This window comes from Callithrix jacchus, chromosome 18 (genome assembly GCF_049354715.1).
Source record: "Callithrix jacchus isolate 240 chromosome 18, calJac240_pri, whole genome shotgun sequence".
In the NCBI taxonomy this organism is placed as follows: Eukaryota; Metazoa; Chordata; class Mammalia; order Primates; family Cebidae; genus Callithrix; species Callithrix jacchus.
This window is the reverse complement of record NC_133519.1, coordinates 51,855,224-51,881,512: the sequence shown is the minus strand read 5'-3', so window position 1 is coordinate 51,881,512 and position 26,289 is coordinate 51,855,224. Positions and strand designations below refer to the sequence as shown.

Below are 26,289 nucleotides of genomic sequence, written 5' to 3'. Positions count from 1 at the left end.
AGAAAACAAATTTCAAATCTCTCACTATAAAAAATAAGAAATTGAGATAATAAATATGTCATTTTGATTTAATCACCCCACATTGTTACATATATAAACAAATCACATGGTATTCCATAAATGTATAAAATTATTGTCAATGAAAATAGTATTAATTTAAAAAAGCTTATTTTTAGAATTCTGCGTTTCACAGAAAATTTTAAGAAATAAATGTGTAGAATATATAAATATATATAGACTATAGATGTGTATATATATATATTTAGAAATAAATGTGTAGAATATATAAATATATATAGACACATCTATAGTCTATATATATTTATATATTCTGCCTCAGTCTCAGCCTCCCAAGTAGGTGGGACTACAGGCACGCACCACCACACCCACCTAATTTTTGTATTTTTACTAGAGATGGGGTTTCACCATATTGATCACGATGGTCTCCTCCTCACCTTGTGATCCACCTGCCTCAGTCTCCCAAAGTGCTGGGTTTATAGGCGTGAGTCACCACACCTGGCCAAAATAAAATTGATTTCTAAAAAGTAATTCTGGCATAGAAATAGACATATTTATTTATTTATTCACTCTGTGTCAGATATTGTTGCAAGTATTGCTGACAGGTGAAGCATTAACCAAACTTACAAAAATCCCCAGATGGAACTTACATTACGAATAATGAAAAGTATCACTTAAAGTATTCTAAGAGTTCTGTAAGCTTGACTATAATAATCATGGTTTTATGTGCACAATGACCCGGTAGTCGTGATTGACTTAATCTTAAAGCATAATTTAGGGAAGCTATTTTCTAGATATGTCAATTTATTGATGAAAATAGAGCATAAGCTTACTGAGCTTTGTATTCCCTGTAGCATGTAAAAACTACAGATTAGAGGACCCGTTATGTTTTCTGAGTTTCTGAATAAAACGGTATCTGAGATAATGTTTTCAATAAATCTTTCAAAAGCTACAGGATGTAGCTCAACAAAGAAAATACAGAGAAAAAAATTTTAATCTATATGAAAGATACAAAATAAGATTCTGTACTTGCAAGAATATCACCAATATAGTAAGTGAAATAAAGTTCAGGTTGAGATATATTGGATTAAAACAATTAGAATATACTAAGATTTTTCCAATGAATAATGATTTTAAAGTGGATAAAATTAAATTATTGATGTTTACATTGATTTGGTCTACATAACATAACCAATATAGTATCAGTATATTTGTCTGGGCATGGTGGCTCATGCCAGTAATCCCAGCACTTTGGGAGGCTGAAGTGGGTGGGTCATGAGGTCAAGAGATCGAGACCATCCTAGCCAACATGGTGAAACCACATATCTAGTAAAAATACAAAAATTAGCCAGGCATGGTGGTGAGCACCTGTAATCCCAGCTACTTGGGAGGCTGAGGCAGGAGAATTGCTTGAACCCAGGAGGCAGAGGTTGCAGTGAGCCGAGATCGCACCACTGCACTCCAGCCTGGTGACAGAGCAAGACTCAGTATAAAAAAAAATCAATATACCTAAATAAATATTGTAATGTAAAATTTCTGCAATTTGCATAATTATATAAAATACCAACATTGATTTTATGGAATAAAAATAAAATCATTAGGAAGAGAAGTGTTCACTGTTACATTGATAATGTAGTAGCAACTTAATACTGATTTTCTCCTTTAAACATTTGTTTGAAGAAACAGATGAAGGCTTTATATTAAATATTTATTTCTCAGAAATGTGTCTTTAGTAGATGTTGTTTTTGATGGTTTAGTTATCTAGAAAAATGGTAAATATGTCATACATAATGACAGTACACACTTCTGACATTGTATTTAGTTCACTTGCCTTCAAATGTGACAGTTTGTTCTTTGTATCTGACAGCTCACATTCAACGTACACTTCTTTTCTGGGATGTGGAAAAACCATCACTGGGAACAGACATAAAATTCTATTTATTTTAATTTTATTTTTACATAGTTAAATTTAAAAGCACATAGGAAAATATCAGTGTAAAGGGGACTTTCAAGGGTTTCAAGTTTTAAATCTGGTATTTCCAATTTATTCTGATCATTCATTGTTGGAACAGATGGCAATCAATAGGAAATCTACAGAATAAGTTAATTGGTATTGAGTTGGTGATGCTCATAAGACACTGCCTCAAAATGCCTACATAGTTGAATATTTTCTTCAGTTTCTTTTTAAGTTTATAAAATTGGCTTTCTTTAGATGATTGCCCATTATCAACTTATATGCTTATTGGTTTGCCCTATTTGAACTTACATCAATTATTTTATATCTTTGAAACATTAAGCTTTGCTTCTTAGGCTAAGCAGAACTCCAAATAGAATGCTTTGTTTTATGTGAATATGAGGAGTCCTTTAGAAGTGGCAACTGGCAGAAATCGATACATGCCAAAAGTTAAGTAGCCTTACATCGGAAAACCTAAGGGTCTGATAACACCAATTGTTGCTGAGAATGTGGAACAAGACTTGGCACGAACCCAAATCCCAATCAGTGATAGAATGGATAAAGAAAATGTGGCACATATACACCACGAATACTATGCAGCCATAAAAAAGGATGAGTTCATATCATTTTGGGGGACACGGATGAAATTGGAAACCGTCATTTTCAGCAAACTAACACAGGAACAGAAAACTGAACACCACATGCTCTCACTCATAAGTGGGAGTTGAACAATGAGAACACATGGACACAGGGAGGGGAACATCACACACTGGCCCAGTCAGGGATAGGGGGCTGGGGAGGGAGAGCATTAGGAGAAATACCTAATACAAATGATGGGTTGATGGGTGCAGCCAACCACCATGGCACATGTATACCTATGTAACAAACCCATATGTTCTGCACATGTACCCCAGAACTTAAAGTACATATTTTAAAAAAGCCTGAATTCCCTTTATATGTTGTAAGCAATCACATATTCCATATTTTCTTGTGTGTATATAAAAATAACTTAGTTTAAATAACTTTCCTACTAAAAATTTAAAATGTCATTTATTCAAGGAATAATAAAATGTGTCTTACCTTCTCTCAACAGGTTAAAACAAAGAAACAACATGCAAATTAACCCTCAAACAGAACTATTTTATACAAAATGCATATAGATTCTCCAAAAAACCCCACTGTAATACATATAATTTTTAAATGTAATGATTTAGATACATATTTTAGCCAAATTTTCCCAAATGGTAACAAATTTTTGAAAATCTATTTCTCTAATCCTAGAGGTTCTTTTCATTTTGATGTCCGTAAAAATTTCATTGTTCCTTTAAGGAGCTAACATACTGTATGTCCCTGCAATATAATGCAAATAAATGATTGACTTGTATTTTTTTTTAGATTGCCCTTAGGTATTTTGAGTAAAAGTGATGAGACTGAAGGATACAAAAAAATTGAGCTATCTCAAACTTAAAACCTGAGCCTTCTAAAAAAGCAGTGTTAGAATCCCAGTTAAAAGTTAAATGTATTTAAAGTGATCTACACTTGTTTTACACACACACACACACACGCACACATACTCTCACACACATACACGTATAGGAAATTTAGGAATTACTGAATAAAAACAAGTATATTACATCACACAAGGAACTTTTTAAGAGTGGAGAGAATCTTTCTCAGAGTTTATCAGATTCAAGGAAACCCAGGTGTCTGTTTAAATAAAACAACATGGCAAAAATGCCTTTCTTAAGGTAAATGACCTATTGACCATTTTAGATGAATTAAATATGGTACTTGAAAGCCATCGATGCTCACTAAAATAGTCACTTTTAGTGAACATTGGATCCCCAACTGTTGGCGAAATTATTCTGAGGGAATTTTTATAAGTCTCTTTTGAACATGAAATATCTCAGTTACACAATGTTACTGACATTTGCTTGTCAGGAGCTGTGTATTTCATCTGTGACTATGAAAAATAAAATAAGACTTGGGGATTACTCTCTATCCAGAGACAGAAATACTGTGATCAATCAGATTATTAGTAAACTATAGTTTTAGTAGTTATTACAGTGTTTTAGGGCAGAATATTTGATTAAAGTAGTCATGCTACTCAGTTCTTGGTCTGTAAATGAAGAATGTATTTATAAAATAGCAATTTTAATATATTAAACAAATGTGATGCCTCTCATTATTTACCATTTATAATGTTGCTATGGAAATGCATTTTAAAATATTTGAGGAAGTTTGTGGAAGAATTTGAGCTCAACACAAATAATTTGTTTTAAAATGTACATGTAATGAAAACTTACACACTGATAAGCGCAAGTTTGCTTTAAAAAATGAGGACATTAAAGGAAAAAACAAGAACTTGACTTTTAGTATGTGAATATTAAAATGTAAGAATATATTTGAGTAATTGTAATGAAAGCATCAGCATCATAATCTACAGACACACACACACACACACACACACACGGCAGCTCTTCTGCACTTTAACCAAACAGAAGAACCTATTGGAAACACATGCATTTTGCTAACCTAACAGAAGAAAAGTGCTCAGAATACACTACAGCTCCAAACAGGTATTTATTTATTTCCTTATGCAACAGCTGTTTCCCTTTCATGTTAAGTAAATTAAAATTGGAGCACTTGATGACTTTGTGGCAATTTAAGATTAACTCCATTTTTTTAAACTTTTATTTGAAAATAATTTTAGACTTATAAGAAGTTACATAGTAGCACAAATTCCCGTGTATCTTCCATCTAGCTCCCTCTGTTGAATACTACTGAAGTCAGGATTTAAATGAGTGATTTTGTTCTTTTTGGGGCCTTATGAATGAACTAATAAAATACTAACAAAACATTGTTTTCAGTGGATTCTGGGAAGAACTCTGTGTGAGATTATACCAGAGTAAAGTATAGAGAATCAGTGGGAAATTATAGCATTAAATCACCATTTCAGGAGCCTTTGCATAATTATTTTTTTTAGCCTTGTTTTTTTTTTTTTTTAATTACACTTTAAGTTCTAGAGTACATGTGCAGAACGTGCAGGTTTGCTACATAGGAAACAGTCATTCTGATCCTACTATTGAAGAATGATTATTTTATCTAAGTATTCCTTCGACAACAATAAATACTTTAAAATATATATATTTCTCAAAAACTTGTATAGTATCAATTATCTTTTAACTTTGCCAAACAATCATTAACTGGTTATATTTATTGCTCACTTTAAAGTTAATTATTTTTTCTAATTTTAACTTTAATTTAAAAACATCAATGGCACATCATCTACTTTGAAGAAAGTATGCTACATTTGTAAGTGCAAAACTAAATTGACAGTGATTTTACCTGTTAGGTGCCTATAATTTAATCAAATGATTAGACATATAGAATATATGTTCCATCATTAATGGAAACTACACTGAAATATGCTAAATAATTGAAAGAAATGGAAAATTATACTGCTTTCCTAGGGTAAAAATTGTAAAATCAAGACATTAGTAATAAGAACAGGGGATAGTTACCCTATCTGACTGCATTCTCATTAAATTTATTTCCCAAGATCAAAAACAAATTGGAAGAATCTAATCTAGGATCATCAAACATGACAACATACATACAAAAAAGGGACACTCACTTTGCAAACTTTGTCAGTGTTAATTCTGTGCTTACTTAGTGGCCACTATACCCCAGGCCAAAGGTCATTCAAAGTAATGTTACTGCCCTAAAAACTGCCTATGCTTCATTTATTTGTCAGTTCTTCCTTTCTCAAACAGTGACTGTATTCTGTTTCTATAGATTTACATTTCACGAAACATCATATAGTTGAAATCATACAGAATCTGGCATTTTTGCATTAGCTTCTTTTACTTAGCATTAATCATTTAAGATTCTTCTGTGTATTTTTTTGTCTTGATACATTATTCTTTTTTGTCACTAAATAATATTCCTTTGTATGAATTATGACAGTTTTCTTATTTATTCACCTTTCGAGGTGCCTCTTTGTTACTTTCAGTTTTTGGCAATTATGTCTAAAATTGCTATAAACATTTGTGTGCAGGTTTTTTGGGTGGCCATAAGGTTTTAACTTATTTCAGTAAATTCCAAGGAGTGGGTTTTCTAGACCATATGGTAAGACTATATTTAGCTTTGAAGGAAACTGCCAGATTCGTCAAAGTAGTGATACATTTTGCATTCCTGCCGGTATGAATGAGAATTCCTGTTTATTGAACATCCTTGTCAGAATTTCCTATTGGCTTCTTTCACTTAGCATTAATCATTTAAGATTGGAACTTTAGCCATTCTAATTGGTCTCTAGTAGTAGCTTGTTTTAATTTTCAGTTCCCTTATGACATATGATTATGAGCAACTTTCATATGGATATGTTGTATCTTTATATCTTCTTTGGTGAGGTGACTGTTCACATTTTTGCTCATTTTTAAATTGGTGGATGGTTTTCCTATTATTGACTTTTAAGTTTTCTTTGTATATTTTGAATAGTCTTTTATTACATATATATTTTGCAAATATTTCTTCCCAATCTGTGGCTTGCCTTTTTATTCTCTTAAGATTGTCCTTCATACAGCAGAAATTTTTAATTGTAATGAAGCTTGATTTGCTGATTTTTATTTTGTGAATCATGCTCTTGATATTTATCTAAACTCATTAACAAAATTGAGGTCAAATAGTTTTTATTCCATGCTATCTTCTCAAAGTTTCACAGTTTACCTTTAAGTTTATGACTATGACTTACTGTATTTGATTTTTGTGAAAAATGTAACCTGTGTCTAAACGTACCTTTTTGCCATGTAGAAGTCTAGCTATGCCATTATCATTTGTTGAAAAGATGGTCCTTTCTCTATTAAATTTTATTTTATTCTTTGTTGAAGATCAGTTGAATATATTTGTGAGTCCATTTCTAATATCTCTATTCTGGGTTTTTTTGATGTATTTTTCTATTATACTCAGTATCATTGTGTCTTGATGACTGTTTCATAGAAAGTCTTGAAACAGGGTAGTTTCAGTTCTCCAGCTTTGTTCTTCAGTCTCTGTTGCCTATTCTAGTTTGTCCAAATAAACTTTATCAGCAGTTTGTCAACATCTAGGAGAGATTTTAATTGACATGATATTTATTTTTATTTTTTATTTCTTTTTTGAGACTAAGTTTCACTCTTGTAACCTAGGCTGGAGTGCAGTGGCAAAATTGCAGCTCACTGCAACCTCTGCCTCCTGGGTTCAAGGGATTCTCCTGCCTCAGCCTCCCGAGTACAAGGAGTACAGGAGCCCGACACCACACCTGGCTTTTTGTATTTTTAGTAGAGACGGGGTTTTACCATGTTGTCCATGCTGGTCTCAAACTCCTGACCCTAGGTGATCCGCCTGCCTCGGCCTCCCAAAGTGGTGGGATGACTGGCGTGAGCCACCACGCCCCGCCTGAGATATATTTAATCTACACGGGAAAAATAGATGGAGAGAAAATGATACTTAATAATGTTTAATTTTCTTACTGTGAATATAAAATATCTATTTAGCTCCTTTTGATTTATCAGAGATCATAGGTTTCATCATGTAGATCTTTTACATATTTTATTAGATAACTAATTTCAACTTTTTGTTTTAATGTAAAAGGTATTGTGTTTTAACTTAAAACTCTAATTATTCATGCTGCTTTATAAGCAAACAATTGAATTTTTATATTAACATTAGAAGTGGCCATGTGGCTTTCATCACTGATTCATGCCAGGAGACCCCTGAGTTTTTTAAAATGATTTTCTACATAGACAATCATGTTATTTATTACAAGTTTTATTTAATCTTTCTCAATCTGTATATCTTTTATTTCCTTTTATTTTCCTGTTACATGAGCTAGGACTTCCAGTATTGTTGATTATAATTAATGAAAATAGCATCTTTAAAACTGAAAAATATCCCAATTCTCATCATTAAGATGTTAGCTGAATGTATATTATATATATTCTTTATCAATTCTAAAAATGCTCTGTTCCGAGTTGCTGAGTGTTTTTAATTATGTGTTTGTTTTATCATGAACAAGTATTGAATTTTATCAAGTGTTTTTTGCATCTATTTGTATGATCAAATGATTTTTCACTTTGGTCTGCAAATGTGATGAATAATATTTATTGTTTTTCAGGTATTGAACTAATCTTGCATGGATTATCCCAGCTGGTTGTTGGGATTAAAATAAAAACTGTATTTGTCATTATATTTGATTTACTAATAATTTATTGAGAATATTTGCAGTTATGTTTGGGATCGATGCTGTTCTAAAGTATTTTTCTTGCAGTGCTTCTACGTAGTTTTGGTATGAGGCCATGACTGGTTTCACAGAGGAGTTAGGAGGAATTCCCTTTACTATCCTTACCCGAAAGACATGGTAGAGAATTGATGGCGCTATTGATTTTAACTATTTCCTTAGTAATTTTCTGCTTGTTAGATCTGATAATTACTGATAGAGCAATGTTATAAAAACTGTATTTGTTAAAATAATTAAAAATTTAAAATAAAAACTGTACTGGTTGCCATAATGTTTGCAGTATAGATTTGCAATCGACTCGGGTCTACTCTAATGAAAACCGTACTCCTTCATGAATAGTGCAGATATCATAAAACACAGGGTCCTAACACCTCCCTCCCACCCCTTATAAAATTTCCACTCATTTTTCTTATTCACAACATATTGCTGGTATTGTTATTTAGGACAAACTGCTATCTGTTAGATCAACAAAGAATGGGAAAACAAAATATTTTATCTTCATTTAATGTCTAATGCAGATACTCATGTTATATAGATCTGAGACTCTGACTTTTATGATTTATTTCTCTCTGAATAATTTTTCAACATTTCTCATAAGTTCGATGGCTACAAATTTAATCAATTTTTTATTTGTCTGAGTATGTCTTTATTTCTCCTTCACTTTGAAGGACAATTTTTCTAGATATGAAATGCACAATTCTGGTTTTGCTTTTGTTTTTCATTCAGGACCTTAACTAGTTCACCCCATTTTATTATTGCTTGCATGATTTCTATTTTTCTTTTTTTGAGACTGAGTTTCGCTCTTGTTACCCAAGCTGGAGTGCAGTGGCGCAATCTTGGCTCACTACAACCTCTGCCTCCTGGGTTCAGGCAATTCTCCTGCCTCAGCCTCCCGAGTAGCTGGGATTACAGGCACGCGCCACCATGCCTAGCTAATTTTTTTGTATTTTTAGTAGATACAGGGTTTCACCATGTTGACCGGGATGGTCTCGATCTGTAGACCTCGTGATTCACTCACCTCGGCCTCCCAAAGTGCTGGGATTACAGGCTTGAGCCACGGGGCCCGGCCCGCATGATTTCTTAAGAGAAGTCTGATGCAATTCTTACCCTAGTTTTTCTATAGGTAAGAGATGTTCTTTTCAGCAGTGTTTTGGTAAGTGTTATCTGAGTAAGAGTATATTCTGAGGTGGGCTCAAACCAAGCTTAGGTTTATGGTTATTTAGATATGACTAATTTAGTTAAATGTAAAATGTCAGTAAGAATAAGAGAATAGCAGGAATAAAGTAAGTAGAAGAACTGCAGTATCTAAATGTTAAAACATATAGAAAAATGAAGGGAGATGTTACTGAATAAAAATTTTAAAGGACAAAAATCGTTTAAAAATGAAATAGTTAAACTTTTTCATTCACTATTTCCATACTTTTAAGTATAACTCTATGCATTGATTTTTAATGAAGAGGAAGTTTTCAAAACCAAAATATATTCGCTAAAGCCTGAGGGTTTGGGCAGTTTTGTTATGACAAGTAGAGGCAACATATTTAAATGGCTCTCCATTAATTTCACTATCAGTGACTCCTATGTCTGAATTTTATCCTCTCAAAATTTATATGTTGAAGCCTTAACCCGCTATATGCCTGTATTTAGACATATGGCACATAGGGGGCAATTATTGTTAAATCAGGTCATAAGGATAGAATTCTGATCAGATAGGATTCATGCCTTTATTTTAAAAAGAAGAGAAAACAGAGATGTCTCTGTCTCTCTCTCTCCCCTGCATACAGGAAAAGCATTGTGAAGGATATAATGAGAAAGTAGTCACCTCCAAGCCAGGAGCATGCCCTCACCCGAAACTGAAACTGTTGGGCCTTAAATTGAGATTTCTTGTTTCTAAGAGGGTGAGAAATAAATTTCTGTTGTTTGAGACACACAGCCTATGGAAGTTTGTTATGGCAGCCCTAGCAGATTAATACAGTAACAGTCCCTCAACAAATACATATAAAGGCTGGATGTGGTGGCTCATGCCTGTAATCCCAGCACTTTGGGGGGCCAAGGCAGGCGGGTCACAAGGTCAAGAGTTCAAGACCATCCTAGCCAACATGGTGAACCCCCATCTCTTCTAAAAATACAAAATTAGCCATGTGTGTTTGTACACACCTGTAGTCCCATCTACTCGGGAGGCTAACGCAGGAGAATCGCTTTTACCTGGGTGGTAGAGGTTGCAGTGAGCCGAGATCATGCCACTGCACTCCAGCTTGGGTAAAGGAGCGAGACTCTGTCTCAGCCAGTCAATCAATCAATCAATAGCATACATAACAACTAAAATAGTAATGTTTTCTTAGAAGTCAGCTTAATTATGTCAGGTATGAGTGGGTATGATGTGTTAATATTTTTATCCTCTTAACAAGCATTTTCTAGGTAAAAGTTAAAATGTTTTTCACCAAAACTTATACTGCACACTCTGCTAGTGTTGAATATTATATCATACTCTTTCTGTAATGCATAATATGGCCCTTGACTTCAGAATTATATGTGGTGGAAGAAATAGTATAGGATTGTAAATACAAAGCACTAGGTTTTAGCTCTAGATATGTCATTATTAATTGTGTGAGCTTAGATCAACTTTGAAATTTCTACTTTTTCAGTATATATATATATGCTTGTTTAAAATCGATAGATTGGCTTTGATATATCAGATTACTTCCAAACCTAAAATTATATAATTATGCATGTCTCGAACACCTCTAATTAGGAAATCTTCATTACATTTTTGCCAATATAACATTCTGTTCTATTTTTTTCAGCTTCCACAGTCAAGTTTCAGTTATATTTTAGCTACACATAGACATTTCACAGCATATGGCAATCCAACAGTTGAATGTCACTACTAAGTAATGTTTAAATCATGGAATGGATTTAATATATGCTTTATATAAAATAGGATTAAAATTTCTTGTGTGTGGTCCTGCCTCTGATCCTGGTTTAATCCCCTTTTCCTTAACCTAACTACATTGAAGTAGTTAGGTTGTAAGTAGTCTGGCTTTTGGTTAAAAATCCATGACTGATTTTACTTTCCCAACCACGGGCAATTTACGAAGGCTTTATCTGGCAGGACTCACAGGGCAAAGCTGTCTTTCCCACCCCAGACATGAAGCAAAGCCGGTGCACTGCATTCCATGGAAAGAGTTAGTCAAGGACTCCGGCAATCTGACAGGTCATGATATTCACATGGTTGTATTCCTAGACAGTAGGTTTTCATTTCTAGCTCTCTTTGAGACTAGGCATCTCAACTGAGACTTCTTACAGGGTGGGAGGGAGTAGGTAGAAGGGAAAACCTAAAAGATGCTTTTCCCCAGTGTGACATTTTCACTTCTAGCGCTCCACTACCCAGTACTTTTCCACTTCCACCATTCGTCACCACCCATAATCCACCAAGCTCCACACCACTGCCTGAGCCTTTGTTTTTCAGGGTGAGGGGTCTTCCTCAATGAGACAACCTCTGAGTCTGTGTGAATCCGCCTGACCCTCCACTGGTATGCTTTTCTGTGGAAGAACATGGAACAGGGAGTCAGCACCTTTTCTTGTTTTAAAATATGCTTAGATTATTTTAGTGAGTGATTAAAGGCTAAATTCTTTATTTTTTTTTGCTGTTGCTTTAATTGGCTACTCTGACACCAGACAGCTCAGCACTGCTGGCACACTCTTTATTTTTTTCTTTTCAGTCTCTCTCCCCCATTTCCAGCTCAGCCGAGCTCTCGACAGCCTCAGATGAGATCACAGGGCATCCAACCTGCCCTGCGTTCCCCATTTAGGCAAATGTAGATGAGAATGCTCTGATTATGCTTACCATCATCTCTTGCTGTTTTGTTTTCTTTTGTTTTCTCACAGATTGAACATTTTTATTTCTAACTCTTATGTTTGAGGTTAGAGCACTACTGAAATAATGGGAAAGGGGTTTGTCTGATGTTTTTCTCATGACTACACTAGATTTTTGGGATTGGAGAGGAAGGCCAAAAGGTGAAGTGCCACTTTTGTTGCCACAGATAAAGAATAGCTGCTGTTATTTTGACTTATCCCTGATGCTGTGACATATTATTCATAGTTCTTTTAAATTATCTGTCTGATATTTCCAAGAACTGTGTCATATCTAAATGTGTTTCAGATGATAGCTGTGCCTCCTCAGACATGTTTTTCCTCTTGCCTTTTGGAATGCCTTGTAACTTTTTTGTGAAAAACCAAATATGTTGTATAGAGTAATACTTATTGAGATAAATCGGCTGAAATCTCTAAAGAACAAGGTTTTATATGAGTCTTCCTAGAAGTCAAAAAGTGTTTAAAGTTTATTGCCATTATAGGCACCAGAAGCTTTGCATTGCTTTGGTGGACTTATGGAGACATTACATAACTTTCTGAATTTTATTTAGTGGGCCTGCCTTTTGGGGCTGTGCCCTTCAGAAGTGTTTAGTCCTTTTTCTCCCCCTTCCTTCCCCCTAGTCTCTTCCTGGACCATACTGTTGCAGACTCTTTCTTCAAAGCCCTTTCCCCTGCTGACTGTGGCTTGTACGTGTTTATTTTTTTCTTAGGTGAGACATAGAGATAACTGGTTTAGTGTAGAAGTCTGATACTCTACTTTGGTAAGGTTTTCAGATTCCACTGAAAATCCATACCCTCAATACCTATTCCCATACCCGTTCTCCAGATTGCTGGTTATATACATAAAAGAACTCAAACAGTTCTTTTCAAGTGTAGCACACCTCCTCATGGGTCGCACTCTGATCCTCACCTCTAGGGGCCCACCGGGAATTTAGTCATAGGTCTAGAGGCAAACAGGTGTTGGGGATGACTTCTGAGGGGAATCAACGTTGTCCTGCCTGGCACCTGCTTCAGGGGAGACCATTGCTGTTGCCCCAGGCAGTGCAGTGCTTATCTCCTCAAAAGCTGAAGGCAGCATGCGTCAGGGAGGGGTTGTTGCCACTACTGGGGATGGGAAAGCTGTTCCTTCTGGCAGAAAAGCCTCATCAGAGTTTACAAACTCAGTGTCCCCAGCTTCATCAGGGTCCTCCCACACATCCCCATTCCAAGTTTCAGGGTCCCATTCCTTTCCAATCAATGCCCTCACTTTAATAGTAGACACCAGTGAGGCTGTGCATGCATTTTTCATGATAAGAGCTTGTGTCTGTTTTTCCACAAATTTCAGCTTTTTCTTTACAAGAGGTAACATTCTCACTCAGGGCAATTGTAGCAGATCTGAGGCTCAGTATCTGCTTCTGAAGCCAGGAGATAGAATCTCTGAGTTCATCATGTTCATTTATCACTTTGTCCACTGAACTTAGGAGTACCCAGTCAGCTTCATTATCTTCCTTGGTTCTCTACATCAGGTCAAAGGTATTATGTACAGTTACTAAACTCCTTGTCTCTCATGAATGGTGAATCAGAAACATCAAATGCATTGATTTTGTATAACCCTCTAAAAAGTTCATGCCAAGTACTATCAGTGTTCTCCTTATCATTAGAAGTAGAGTCCTTAGCATTTTGGGGTCTAATCATATTAAGCAGCCAGCTCCAGAAACCCCAAAAGCAATGAAATAACTCCATCCTTAATATTCTATTCCTCTAAAACCACTCCTGGTACCAAAATCAATCAGTCAATCAATCAATCAATCAATCAATCTAGCTATCTGTCAATCTAAAGGAGAGTTTATTAAGCATTAACTTACACAATCACAAGGTCCCACAATAAGCTGTCTAAAGCTGGGGAGGAAGGAGAACCACTCTGAGTCCCAAAACTGAGGAACTTGGAGTCTGATATTCGATGTGAGAAAGCATCCAGCATGGGAGAAAGATACAGGCTGGGAGGCTGGGCCTGTCTCCTCTTTTCATGCTTTTCTGCCTGCTTTATATTCCCCAGAAACTGATTAGATCATGTCCACCAGATTAAGGTTGGATCTGCCTTCCTACCCACTCATTAATTACTTTTGGCAACACCCACACAGTAACAACCAGGATTAATACTTTGTATCCTTCAAGCCAATCAAGTTGACACTCAGTATCGACATCACAATCTCAAATATATGTGTATTTATAAATACATATCTGTGTGTGCACATAGATGTTCTGTAGCACTCCTGTTGGGTCCCTTTCTTTTTTCTCATAGCAAGATTATAAATAGTTTTATCATAATATTATGTTTTAATAAGGTGTTTTTTGCTTTTTGGTATGTAATCTTTTGAATTCTATAGATATTCTGATCTACTTTTTGTTTTGTGAAGCAATAATGTCTATTCTTTGATGTACATGAAAATTTAATCACATATTATTGTGTTTTCAGATAACCCAATGGTGACCATTTCTCCGGGCTGCAAAGATTGAATCATGAATTGGCATCCATCAAATGCAGGTAGCACTCCTTGCCTTTTAATGGCAGTGATTATGAATAATGTCTTACATTTCACTTCTTCATTGTTTTAGATTTTGTGTGGCTTTATACAATGTGTCAACAATGTATATTAGTCCAGGTTCTCCAAAGAAACAGACAAATCAGAGAGAGAAAGAGAGAGAAATGAAGAGATTTTATATCTAAATCCATAATTGTGTCTTTATCAATGAACAGATAAATTTATTATATATTATTATTTATTGAATGACACATGATTATGGAGGCCAACAAGTAATAAAATATGCAATGAACAAGCTAGAGATCCAGGAGAGCCAGTGGTGTATTTCCAGTCTGAAGGCCAGAAGGCTGGACGTTCAGGATGAGTTAATGTTTTACTTCGAGTCCATATGTAGGAGAAGATGGATATCCCAGTTTGAAGACAATCAGGCAGGAAGAAACAATTCTTTTTTTACTCAGCCTTTTGTTTGATTTATGCCTTCCGTGGATCCAGTGAGTCACACTACATCAGGGAGGACAGTTTGTTGTATTCAGTCCACAGATCCAAATGTTAGTCGTATCCAGAAGCATCCTCACTGATACACAAGAAAATAATGTTTGAAAATGCCTATGCATTTAATTGCCTAGTCATGTTAACACAAAAATAACTATCACACAGAAGTGATGGGCATATACTGTCATAGCATTATAATCTGTAATTGTATAGTAACAACATGGAAATGCTTTGTTCCCTTATCCTACTCACCTGATACTTTGATGGTCAGGATAATGTGACTCATTCTCATTTTACATAGCTGGTGTCAGTGAGTGTGTGCACCCTTGTTGGACTCTGTTAGATAAAGACAATAACTCTGACTTAGTCTCACATAAAGAATATCATAATTCCTGAAGTGCCCTCACTAGTGGACCCACTTTTTACTGATTCAACAGCATCATAATAACCAGGTTTTAGCCTGTTGGTTTTACTGCTAGTCTATCTTCTCCTTGCCACTCTTCAACTAAAGGCCTTCCCTTAGGTGACCTTTTCTTTCTCTAGGTTGAACTGCACTCTTACTAGTCTTGCATCATGCATACTGACACCAGGCCTCCTCCTTTAAATTCAGCCTGAGTCCCATCTTTCACTCCGGCAGGGGGTGGTGAAAAGAGCATGAACTTTAGAAGTAGACAGGCCGAGGAGCCATGCCCTGCTTTATAATTACTGTTGTGTGTGTGATCTTTTGTAAAGCAGTTAACTCTTTCAAAATTTACCTTTCTCATTTGAAAGATGAAGGTGAAAATGCTGCCTCCTAACTTTAGAATGAGAATTAAAGGAATGTTTGTAGAAAACATATAGAATCAGGTACATAGAAAAGGCATGATCTCCATTTTCCTTCCCTCTGATATTTACAGAGCACTTGCCATAGATGAGGCTATAACCGGGTATTTAGGGTTGAAAGACAGAGTCTTCGCCATCCAGAAGCTCACGGTCTAGATAAAAGGCAACACAGGTATAAGTAACTATGAACAAAAGGAAAATGTATATAAAATAAGCAAGCCTATGGCAACATGGTTATTCAGAAAGAATGTGCTGCTATCACTCTGAAAATGTTAAGTGGTAGTATCTTGACCAGATAACGCACATTAAGACTTAGAATGAGTTATTTTCCAATAGTAACAAGGTAGGGAGACTTTAACATGTGTAATACATGAGACCGGAAGGTAGTTGCTGGCAACACGAGGTACTTTAGAAGGACTAGATTTTAGTTTATTCAGAATTGGGCTGGGGGAGTCAAAAAAACAATCTTGTAGAATTAAGAGAGGGAATAAATAAGCAAAATCTAGACATGATAAATACATTAATACGTTTAAACTTTTATCAAGTAGGTATTTTTGTTATCCCCATTTTCAAGATAAAACAGAAACAAAAATCAGCATTTTCCACATTACGAAGCTAGTAACTTGCAGAGATGAGGATACACCTTGGGAATCTGGCTCCCCATACTGTGCATTTAATCAGTCTGTATTTCTCCTCTCTAACAGATTAATGCAGGAAAGCATTGATTTGGGCTCTTCCAATACTTTGTTTTTCAAAAAAGCTCAGTCAAATATGATGTCCTTAAATCATGTTACTAATTCAAGATATTTATCCCCAGTCATTGTACATTGTTTTGTATGATGTAAAATTAGCTATATAAAACATTTGAGATATAGTACTGATATAATCTAAAAATAGCTTTTTTTAAGTAGATGGATTTTGTATCACCATATAAACGTCTATACTTTTCTATACAGCAGCACTTAACTGAGGAGTCTGACTCCTGCTTACAAATCTACTGGTGATTCTTCAGGCCTGACCTTACCTATGTAATTGCAGAGGCTTTACCTGGCAAGACTCAAAGGGGAAAGCTGCCCTTCCTGCAGCAGACGTGATATACAGTCTGTGCATCACGGTCTATACAGAGAGTTGCAGACATGATCTCAAGCCCCTGGATGGCCTGTCATGCTTTTTAACACGTTTACCTTCTTAGTCACTGTGGCTGCATTCGGAGTCCCTTTATCTGACACCATGGGCAGAGGTATTCTTCAGACACCTAAGGCCTCCTTATGCAGAGAGCAGGGGGAAAACTTGAAGATACTTTCCCCCAATCTGACTCAGCACCCAGAACCTTTCAGTTCCTCGTCCTTTCCCCTTACTGCCCCCAGCCCTCCCGTAGGGTCCACAAAACTGCAGGAACCTTTTATTTGTGGTCATTCAACACTGACATCACCCCAGGTCTGAATTCATCCACCTGACCTTTGACCAGTGTGCTCTCCCATAGGGGAACATGGATCAGTGGGGAGAGAGTGCTCTGTGCTTTTAAACTCTTGTTGATACCGTACTAAGAGTAAGTGATCAACTCTTTAATTTTTGGTTTGTTGCTTTAATAAGCTAATCTAACACCTGAAATTTCAGCTCTTTCTCTACCAGCTCAGCCGAGCTCCTCACATAAGCAATCAGAAAATAGTATAGACAGTACACCTGTAAGTGCAACAAAATATTTTAATGCCTACAAGTAAACACAATTACAAGAAGAAACTGTAATTTACGTTGAAGGTACTTACACGAATAAAGAAGCATATTTCTTTTACTGAATGGCAATATTGCATACTCAATATTGGTAGAGTTAACTATTCTTTCTGAATAAATTATAAATTCAGTACATGCGATCTTAATATTCTAACTCTTTAATATATTCAGTTGAATGTATATACAGCTTCACAAAGGTTAAAGCAGTTTCATTAAAAGTAAAGCACTTCCCAAAGTCCTAATTCATAAAGCTCTCATTGATCCCCAATTATAGAATTAAGATTATTTTATGTATCAATTGCTAAGTACCTTTTAATTTTGAATTCGAATGAAAATATATACTTTGTATTTTTATATGAGGAGGAAAAGAGATAAGATTGCTTTCATTAATGGGCATTTTGTTGTTGTTGTTAATGTATAATTCACTTTGATGAGGCCTATAAATTAAAATATGTATTATTAATATTTTATATTTTATTTATAAAACTATGCTTTACATAATTGACTGAATAAATATACTCAAATAAACTGTGTCTGTACAAATGTATAACATATTTTTAAATTAGGGAGATTTCTACAAGATCGGCAGAGGAATGGAGAGAAAAAGTATCAGAGATGGATGGAAGGCAAAGAAACATTGAGATAAACCAAACAGAGAAAACTGTTTATATTATAGGATAATCCCAAAATGTTACTGGCCATAGAAATAAAATATTCAAAGGATAGGTAATTTAGACAATGACTATTATTGCCTGAGGTTTGTTTGTTTGAAATTACCGGAGAAATGAGCTGAGTGAGTTAAAAGTCTTAGTAGAGATAAAAAGCGTAGTCTGAACACATCAACTTGAAGTACTAGAACTAAGAAGGCATTAAACTGAGTTTCAAAAAAATCAAAAGGCCGTTTTAGAACTTGATGAGTTTTGAGTTTGGTGCAGTTCAGTCATGGTTTAAGGTTCATAGAGAGTGATGTATGCCCTTTTTACAAAAGGAAAATTTTTTTATTGTACTTCAGGTTCTGTGGTACATGTGCAGATCACGCAGGATTGTTGCATAGGTACATACATGGCAAGGTGGTTTGCTGCCTTCATCCCCCATCACGTATATCTGGTATTTTTCCCCTTGTTATCCCTCCCCACCCCCTGCTGTCTCTCCCCTGGCCCCCTGCAACTGACCACAGTGTGTGATGCTCCCCTCCCTGTGTCTACATGTTCTAATTGTTCAACACCCGCCTATGAGTGAGAACATGTGGTGTTTGGTTTTCTGTTCTTAAGAGAATGATGGTTTCCAGATTCATCCATGTCCCTATGAAGGACACAAACTCATCGTTTTTTTTGGCTGCATAGTATTCCATGGTGTATATGTGCCACATTTTCTCTATCCATTCTATCCTTGATGGGCATTTGGGTTGGTTCCAGGCCTTTGCAATTGTAAGCAGTGCCACAATGAACATATGTGTGCATGTGTCTTTATAACAGAAGAATTTATAATCCTTTGGGTACCCAGTAATAGGATTGTTGGGTCAAATGGTATTTCTATTTCTAGATTCTTGAGGAATTGCCACACTGTCTTCCACATTGGTTGCACTAATTTGCACTCCCACCAACAGTATAAAAGTGTTCCTATTTCTCCACATCCTCTAGAGCAATCTGTTGTCTCCTGATTTTTTAATGATCGTCATTCTAACTGGTGTGAGATGGTATCTCAATATGGTTTTGATTACCAGTGATGATGAGCATTTTGTCATGTGTTTGTTGGCCTCATAGATGTCTACAATAAAGTGTCTGTTCATATTCTTTATCCACTTTTGAATTTGTTTGTATTTTTTTCTAATAAATCTGTTTTTGTTCTTTGTAGATTCTGGATATTGGCCCTTTGTTAGATGGGTAGATTTCAAAAATTTTTTTCCCATTCTGTTGGTTGCCGGTTCACTCTAATGATTGTTTCTTTTGCTGTACAGAAGCTCTGGAGTTTAATTAGATCCCATTTGTCTATTTTGGTTTTTGTTGCCATTGCTTTTGGTGTTTTAGCCATGAAGTCCTTGCCTATGCCTATGTCCTGAACAGTTTTGCCTAGGTTTTCTTCTAGGGTTTTTATGGTGTTAGGTCTTATGTTTAAGTCTTTAATCCATCTGGAGTTAATTTTAGTGTAAGGTGTTAGGAAGGGGTCCAGTTTCTGCTTTCTGCACATGGCTAGCCAGTTTTCCCAATACCGTTTATTAAACAGGGAATCCTTTCCCCATTGCTTGTTTTTGTCAGGTTTGTCAAAGATCAGATGATTGTAGATGTGTGGTGTTGCTTCTGAAGCCTCTGTTCTGTTCCATTGGTCTATGGCTCTCTGTTTTGGTACCAGTACCATGCTGTTTTGATTACTGTGGCCTTGTGGTATAGTTTGAAGTCAGGCAGTATGATGCCTCCAGCTTTGTTCTTTTTGCTTAGGATTGTTTTGGCTATGTGGGCTCTCTTTTTAAATATGAAAAGATAATAAGGAATTGCTTGAGGTGGACAGGTTTGTAATTATATACCTTTGTAATCAATTTTTATTTTAATTTAATAAACTACCTAAATATTGTGTTAATTGTTTTGCAAGAAAATTCCATACAGTAAAATTTTGTTTTGTAAAAAAATTTTTAAAAACCCAGTATATAGGTTAAGAGCAAACACTCTGAAACCAGACCACTTGATCTGAAAACTTGGCTCTGCTATTTGTCAATGTTTATGACCTTGGGTTCAAGTTAGTGAATTTGTCTGTTTACATTTCCTAATTCTCTTTATAGGACTAATACTCAAATCTAGCTTATCAAGTTGTTATAAAGTCTAAATATTTAACTATGTGATATATTTATTGAATAATTAACTCCTAGTTAATGACTACATATTTTCTATAGATCCAAATGGTTTGTCATAATTTTGATTATAAGCACATTGAAAAATACATTGGTGATTGCTACAGAATTCACATAGCTGGTATTTCTTTACTATATACTTACATCTGAGTTGTTATTTTTATTTCAAATTCACATATTTTAGATTTAGGATGGATTTATTTTATACTATGGATAATATTATATATTAAAAATCCACCTTATTTAATGTTTTGATGAAAAAATATAAATAGTAATTTTTATTGCTAATATTCAAGGTTGGATATGTAAACACATGAATAATAGTGGTTTGTCTCTTTACCACATTGATATTAGTAATCCTAGAATGTGATAAAAACATATGCATGTTCAGCATTCTGTTAGGTACAATTACTTATACTATTTATTTAAAATACTGTAATTTAGACCATGTTTCTCCTGTGTCTGACTTTACCTGAAAAGAAATTAATCAGGTTAATTGTGTAAAATGAGCTACTCTCAAGAAAAAACATGCCTTCAATATCAGTAGGTTTGCAACTACAAATATGTAGTTAGTTACCATACTGTATTCTGACATTCAAACATAGCACACCTTTCCAATTGCTGCTTTGCTTTAATCACACAAATGACTTAAGTTATTTAGACTTGTGTTTCTTCTGTGTGTGGTAAGTATACGTCTCATCTATAGTAGCCGGCAATGATCATCGCCTTCTGGTAATGAGAAACCATGTAGTCCTTTCCTCTGAATTAGGGCTGAAACGAACAGAATATAGCTTAAGTGATAAGTCACTTACAAGATTGGGCTACAAAGCTTGTGACTTACAAGATCACTCTACTACTTTCTAGCTTATAGCTTTGTTGGAAGTGGTCACATTTAAGATATCATGGTACAAGAAGCTGAGAGTGGCCTCTACTCAGCAAAAGTCAATCTAGAACTTAGGCCAAGCAGCCTGCAGACCCCAAGACTGCCATCAAGCACTGAGTGATCTTAGAGGAGGATCCTTCCTGATTTGAGTCTTTGGATGAGGCTGTGGACCCTGGGCTAACACTTAGACTGCAGCTATGTGAGACTGAGAAACAGAGGACCCAGCTAAGGAAGACCCAGCTCCTCATTCATGGAAACTCTGAGATAATTAATGTCTTTAATTACACCAGGAAGTTTTGGGGTACTTTGTAACACAGCGATAGCTAAAAATGTAGTATGCCCCATAAGAATAATAATATTGAAAGGGAAATTTTCCTTGACCCCCTCATGAGCCTCATGACAGTGGTTCCTCACTTACTCAGCCCGCAGCTCTCAGCCCTTGCTGGAAGGGAAACACACAGGTGAATAGTAGTGGTTTGTTTCTTTACCACATTGGAGTACCCTGTATTCCAGCAGGTACAGGGCTGGAGGAAGCACTTTTGGAAACCAGCAGGAGCAAAACTCTGTGTAGCCCTGCTGCAGTGTCTTGGGGACTTCCCATCACTCCTGAAGCCCTGAGCGTGGGGGGATTCACAGTGTTCTCTTTTAGCCTTGCCATCCACAGATAGCTTAAGTGTTAACAGCTCAGATGAGGGTCAGTGTGACAGTCTTTTGCACCTGCACAGCATCCAGGAAGAATGAGGCCACATGAACAAATTGAAGGGTAGTGAATGTGGAAATTTTATTGTTGATGAAAGTGTCTCTCTGTGGGAAGGGGAGCTGGAAAGGAGAAGCAGAAGGAAGGTGATCTTCTCCTGGAGTCTGGCTGTGCCTGGCTGGACTCTACTCCTAAGTTCCATGGTCAGGCCATTTCTCTGATGTCAAGCTGCTTCTCTCCGGCATTCAGCCGCTACTTCTTTTCTCTCCTTCCCTGCTCTCTGCCAGTGGAGCCTGGGGGTTTTATGGGTACAGTATGGGGGATGGCGTGGGCTAGGAGTGGGTTTGGAAAAGCAACATTAAAGTACAAAAACTGGGATGTAAAGTTCTCCCATTGGGCCATGGTTCCAAGCATGGGGGTAAGGCCCTAACCCAGGACCCCACATTTTTCTGCCTAGAGTTTTTCTGCCTCCTATCTCTATCAATATCTTTCACTGTTTAAAATTAAACAACTTTGTTACTATTAAATGGCATATTGTAATTTCATCATTACAAATTCAATTCCAATTATAAAAGATCAATATTGATTATACTATATATGTGAGAGAAAATAAAACATTTTCAATACATTAAAGTTTATTATAACATCATATACATAAAATCAATAAATCCTATGTATATTTTGGACAATTTTTTATTTTAAAGAATAAGTTGTATTAGGCTTCTTAAAATAAAGAGCTAAAGGATTTTTTGCTTAAGACATATGGTAATTTTCCCATTATTTTACATATAGGAAGTAAAAACAATTATGTTGTTCCAAGGTTTTTTCTAGTCATATTTCTCAAATGTAATTATCTAATCAGTACCACATATGAATATTTTTATGCATAACAACAATTTGGTCGTGACCTACTTAGATCGTCATCAGAACAACAGCACTACTTTGAGATTTTCTGACTGCTCCTTCTTGTTGAATATCTCTGCCTTTTCCATGGAGGTAACCACCATTTTAAATATTATGGTTATAACTTTTTTACTTTAAAGAGTTTGCCAATTATGGCTATATTCCTAAAATATATTTTTCTTGAAGAATATGCAGTAAATAACAAAATGTTAGTTTATGTGACCATCCCAGACAAATTGGCTAGATTGAATATCAGTAAAACATACTCTTAAGCATCATTGCTAAAATAAAGCTCTATACACTTTTTATGAAAATTTCAGAATAGACATAGTTCAATCTCCTGCATCTAAGGGGTAAAGGGACAACTATTTGCTGTGATTTATTATACTGAAGTTTCAACAAAAGTTTTCTTCTGTGGCTGCTGTATAAACTTATGTATAAACAACTAGAAAAATTTTTAGAAAGAGCTATTACACATTATGTGTTATATGAGTTCAAAAAATACAAAGGTTTGTGCTCTCTTGGATATATTCAATTCCACTTCAGGGTTGTGGTATTGGGAAACAGTGCAGACAGTAGTGTAACCTGGAGAAATAGCTTTTTTTTTCTTTTACAAAATATCTAGATAATGAAATAATCTATACAACAAAGCCCCATGACATAAGTTTACCTATATAACAAACCTGGACAGGTACCCCTGAATTTAAAAAAAATGCTCTCTCTCTCTCTCTCCATATATATATATATATATGAGCTATATATATATGAGTTATTCTATATATATAACTCATATATATATAACTCCTAGTTAATGACTTTATATATTTAAATATATATATATATGAGTTATTCTGTTATAAAACATTTTCAATGACTAAGTGTTGTTTATTTTCTTTAACACATGATTGAAAAATGTAGTGACTTGCAATAAATATATTTTAGCCCCAGGTCCTAGTTCTGACTATGTATCTTTGGGCCATTATTTGATTTTCTCCAAGGCAGAGGAAGGAGCATGGGATAAGACAAAGTTGTGAAGGAGTTGTTAAAGGAACATGGATTTTTAAGTACCTCAAAGAAGCCCTGTTACATAAGGACACAGTGAATGAAGGAGGCTTGGGGTGGATGGGGCCTGGGAAGTAGGAAGTAGTAACACATTCGGAGCCTTGTATATATAAGAAATATGACAACTGTGTGCTGTAAGAATCCATTAAGGTATTATAAGTAGTATTATATATTCACAAAACCAAATCAATGAAGTTGTGTCTAGACTGCAATAAATCACCAAGAAAAAATAATATTAAGAAAACAGAATAATGATAATAGAGAGAAAATTAATTGGCTATCCCAATTATTATGCTCATTTATATCATTGATTTAATTAAATAAAATAAATTTCATTATGATTACATTATACTTACATATATTCATTACCATTATAATTGCAATCACAAAATAACCTACTTATTAAAATTATACATAAAACAATAAAGAGAATATTTATCCTTAGTAATCTAGAGGAAAATAGCAAGTACATAGAAGAAAGTATTTGATGGTAAGTGTTGATCAAAGGAGAGAGACTGAGAATTTTAGTCTTATTTCATAGCTTAGTGTTAATAGATAATATTTAGTTTTATTAATTAAGAAATAGATTATTTCTAGGAAAACCAAAGACTATTAAAATTATATTTTTTTCTTCTTTATTGTATCTTAAAGTGCATTGCATATCTTTATGTTGCTGCTGTGTCAAAATGCAATTTTTAAATTGATTGCATTAAGATACAGAATTAATTTAAGCTCTTGTCCTAATATTGTATACTTCCTTATTCTTAAGAATGCTTTTTAAAGTCTGTGCTTTATAATATATTTGTTTTATAGCAAATTATATATTTGTAACTTCATGAGATGTTCACATTAAGGTGATTAATGTATTATGAATATATTTCAGCTACCTTATTTTGTGTATTTCATTAGACTCATTTTATACTTATTTTTTATATTTTTATCGCTATTAGTATTTCTCTTATTTTTGTCCTCTTTATTAGGTTGAAAATGACACCACCTATTTAATTGTAACCCTTGAAAATTTGTTATATTAACAAATATATATGACACTAAGATATAAAATGAATCACTGCCTAACTCTCCTTTCCGTAAAAATGGGTGCGGTGCCTTGGGATGCTGTAATTTTTCTCCCTTCTCTCAGCTTATGTGCCAACAAAATAGCTTGATTTTTTTCTAAGCTTTATTTAGACAAATTATGTCATTCAGTGTTTCATAGAAAAGTTTGTAGTTTTTGAAGGTGAATTTTACAAATGTGTTCTGTCACTGTAAAATTCGATAATGGAAATCAATATTTTTTTCAGCTAGCAAAAACATTAACTAACAAAATACATAAAATGTTTTCTTAACATGAGCTATTTTAACCTATAAGTTATATTAAATTTTGAATTAAGTTTTTTTAAAGTCAGCATAAATAAAAGAGTAATGATGACAATTAACATTAAATCAAAGACCGCAAATATGTTTGATAAGGATTCCCAAAATAATCACTAACTTTAGAAGTATTTACTCAAAACCATGTGTTTGAAATCAATACATATTTCACTCTCGCCTTTCATTGCTTCTACTTCTGTTTGAATTTAACTATATATAACACTTGTTGAAAAATAAAGGTTTATAGGGAGCAATAATAGCCTTCCACTTCTAATTGCTGACAACTCCAAAACCATCATTTATTATATTTCCTGATTGTCTTTCCAGAGAATATCTATGTTCAGATATAAAAACAAAAACATAAAATGCTTTCCAGCCATTTTTTTTCACTTTTGTTCTTGGCATTTTGTGATTTTTTTACATCCAAAGAAACCCAAATCTTTGAAATGTAACTAAACCAAGAGGTTTAAACTGGCTCTTCACCAGATCCTTCAAGAAGAAAAAATGTTCAGCTGAGGAGAACATAGCTTAAAAATACCAACCCCTTAAAGCATATTTTTAACTGACAGTTCTCATTGTTGGGCCCAGAAGTTTGGGGATGTTGCAACCCTAAGATCTTTTCACAGAGCACATCCTTAAGAATTTAAGGGGGTGCTTCACAAATCAAGCAGCACACACAGTGTCTGTCACCTGAGTACTAAGTGTTTAGACAAGGATGCCATTGCTTCAGTCATACATCTTAGAAAACTGGACACTAGGGGAACATGTGTCTTCTGTGGTGTTATAAAAGGAAATGCCAGCAGAGCTAAGAGTATGGCTTGTTATACTTGATTTTCAACTCTTATAAT

The 26,289-nt window shown here is 34.9% G+C and overlaps 1 protein-coding gene across 2 annotated transcripts in view; it reads left to right on the top strand.

The window, feature by feature from the left end:
* LOC118149120 (uncharacterized) overlaps positions 1-26,289 on the top strand; it is a 353,134-nt gene that overhangs the window by 81,389 nt on the left and 245,456 nt on the right. The window contains exon 2 of one of the 2 annotated variants that reach the window (XR_008477856.2): positions 14,572-14,640. Coding sequence is in view for 1 of the 2 variants with exons in the window: in XM_078355346.1 (XP_078211472.1) it covers positions 14,572-14,575 (4 nt within the window). In the remaining variant the exon portion in view is untranslated. Of the gene's footprint in view, positions 1-14,571; positions 18,114-26,289 lie in introns of those variants that run through there. The other variant, XM_078355346.1, reaches the window with a different exon arrangement.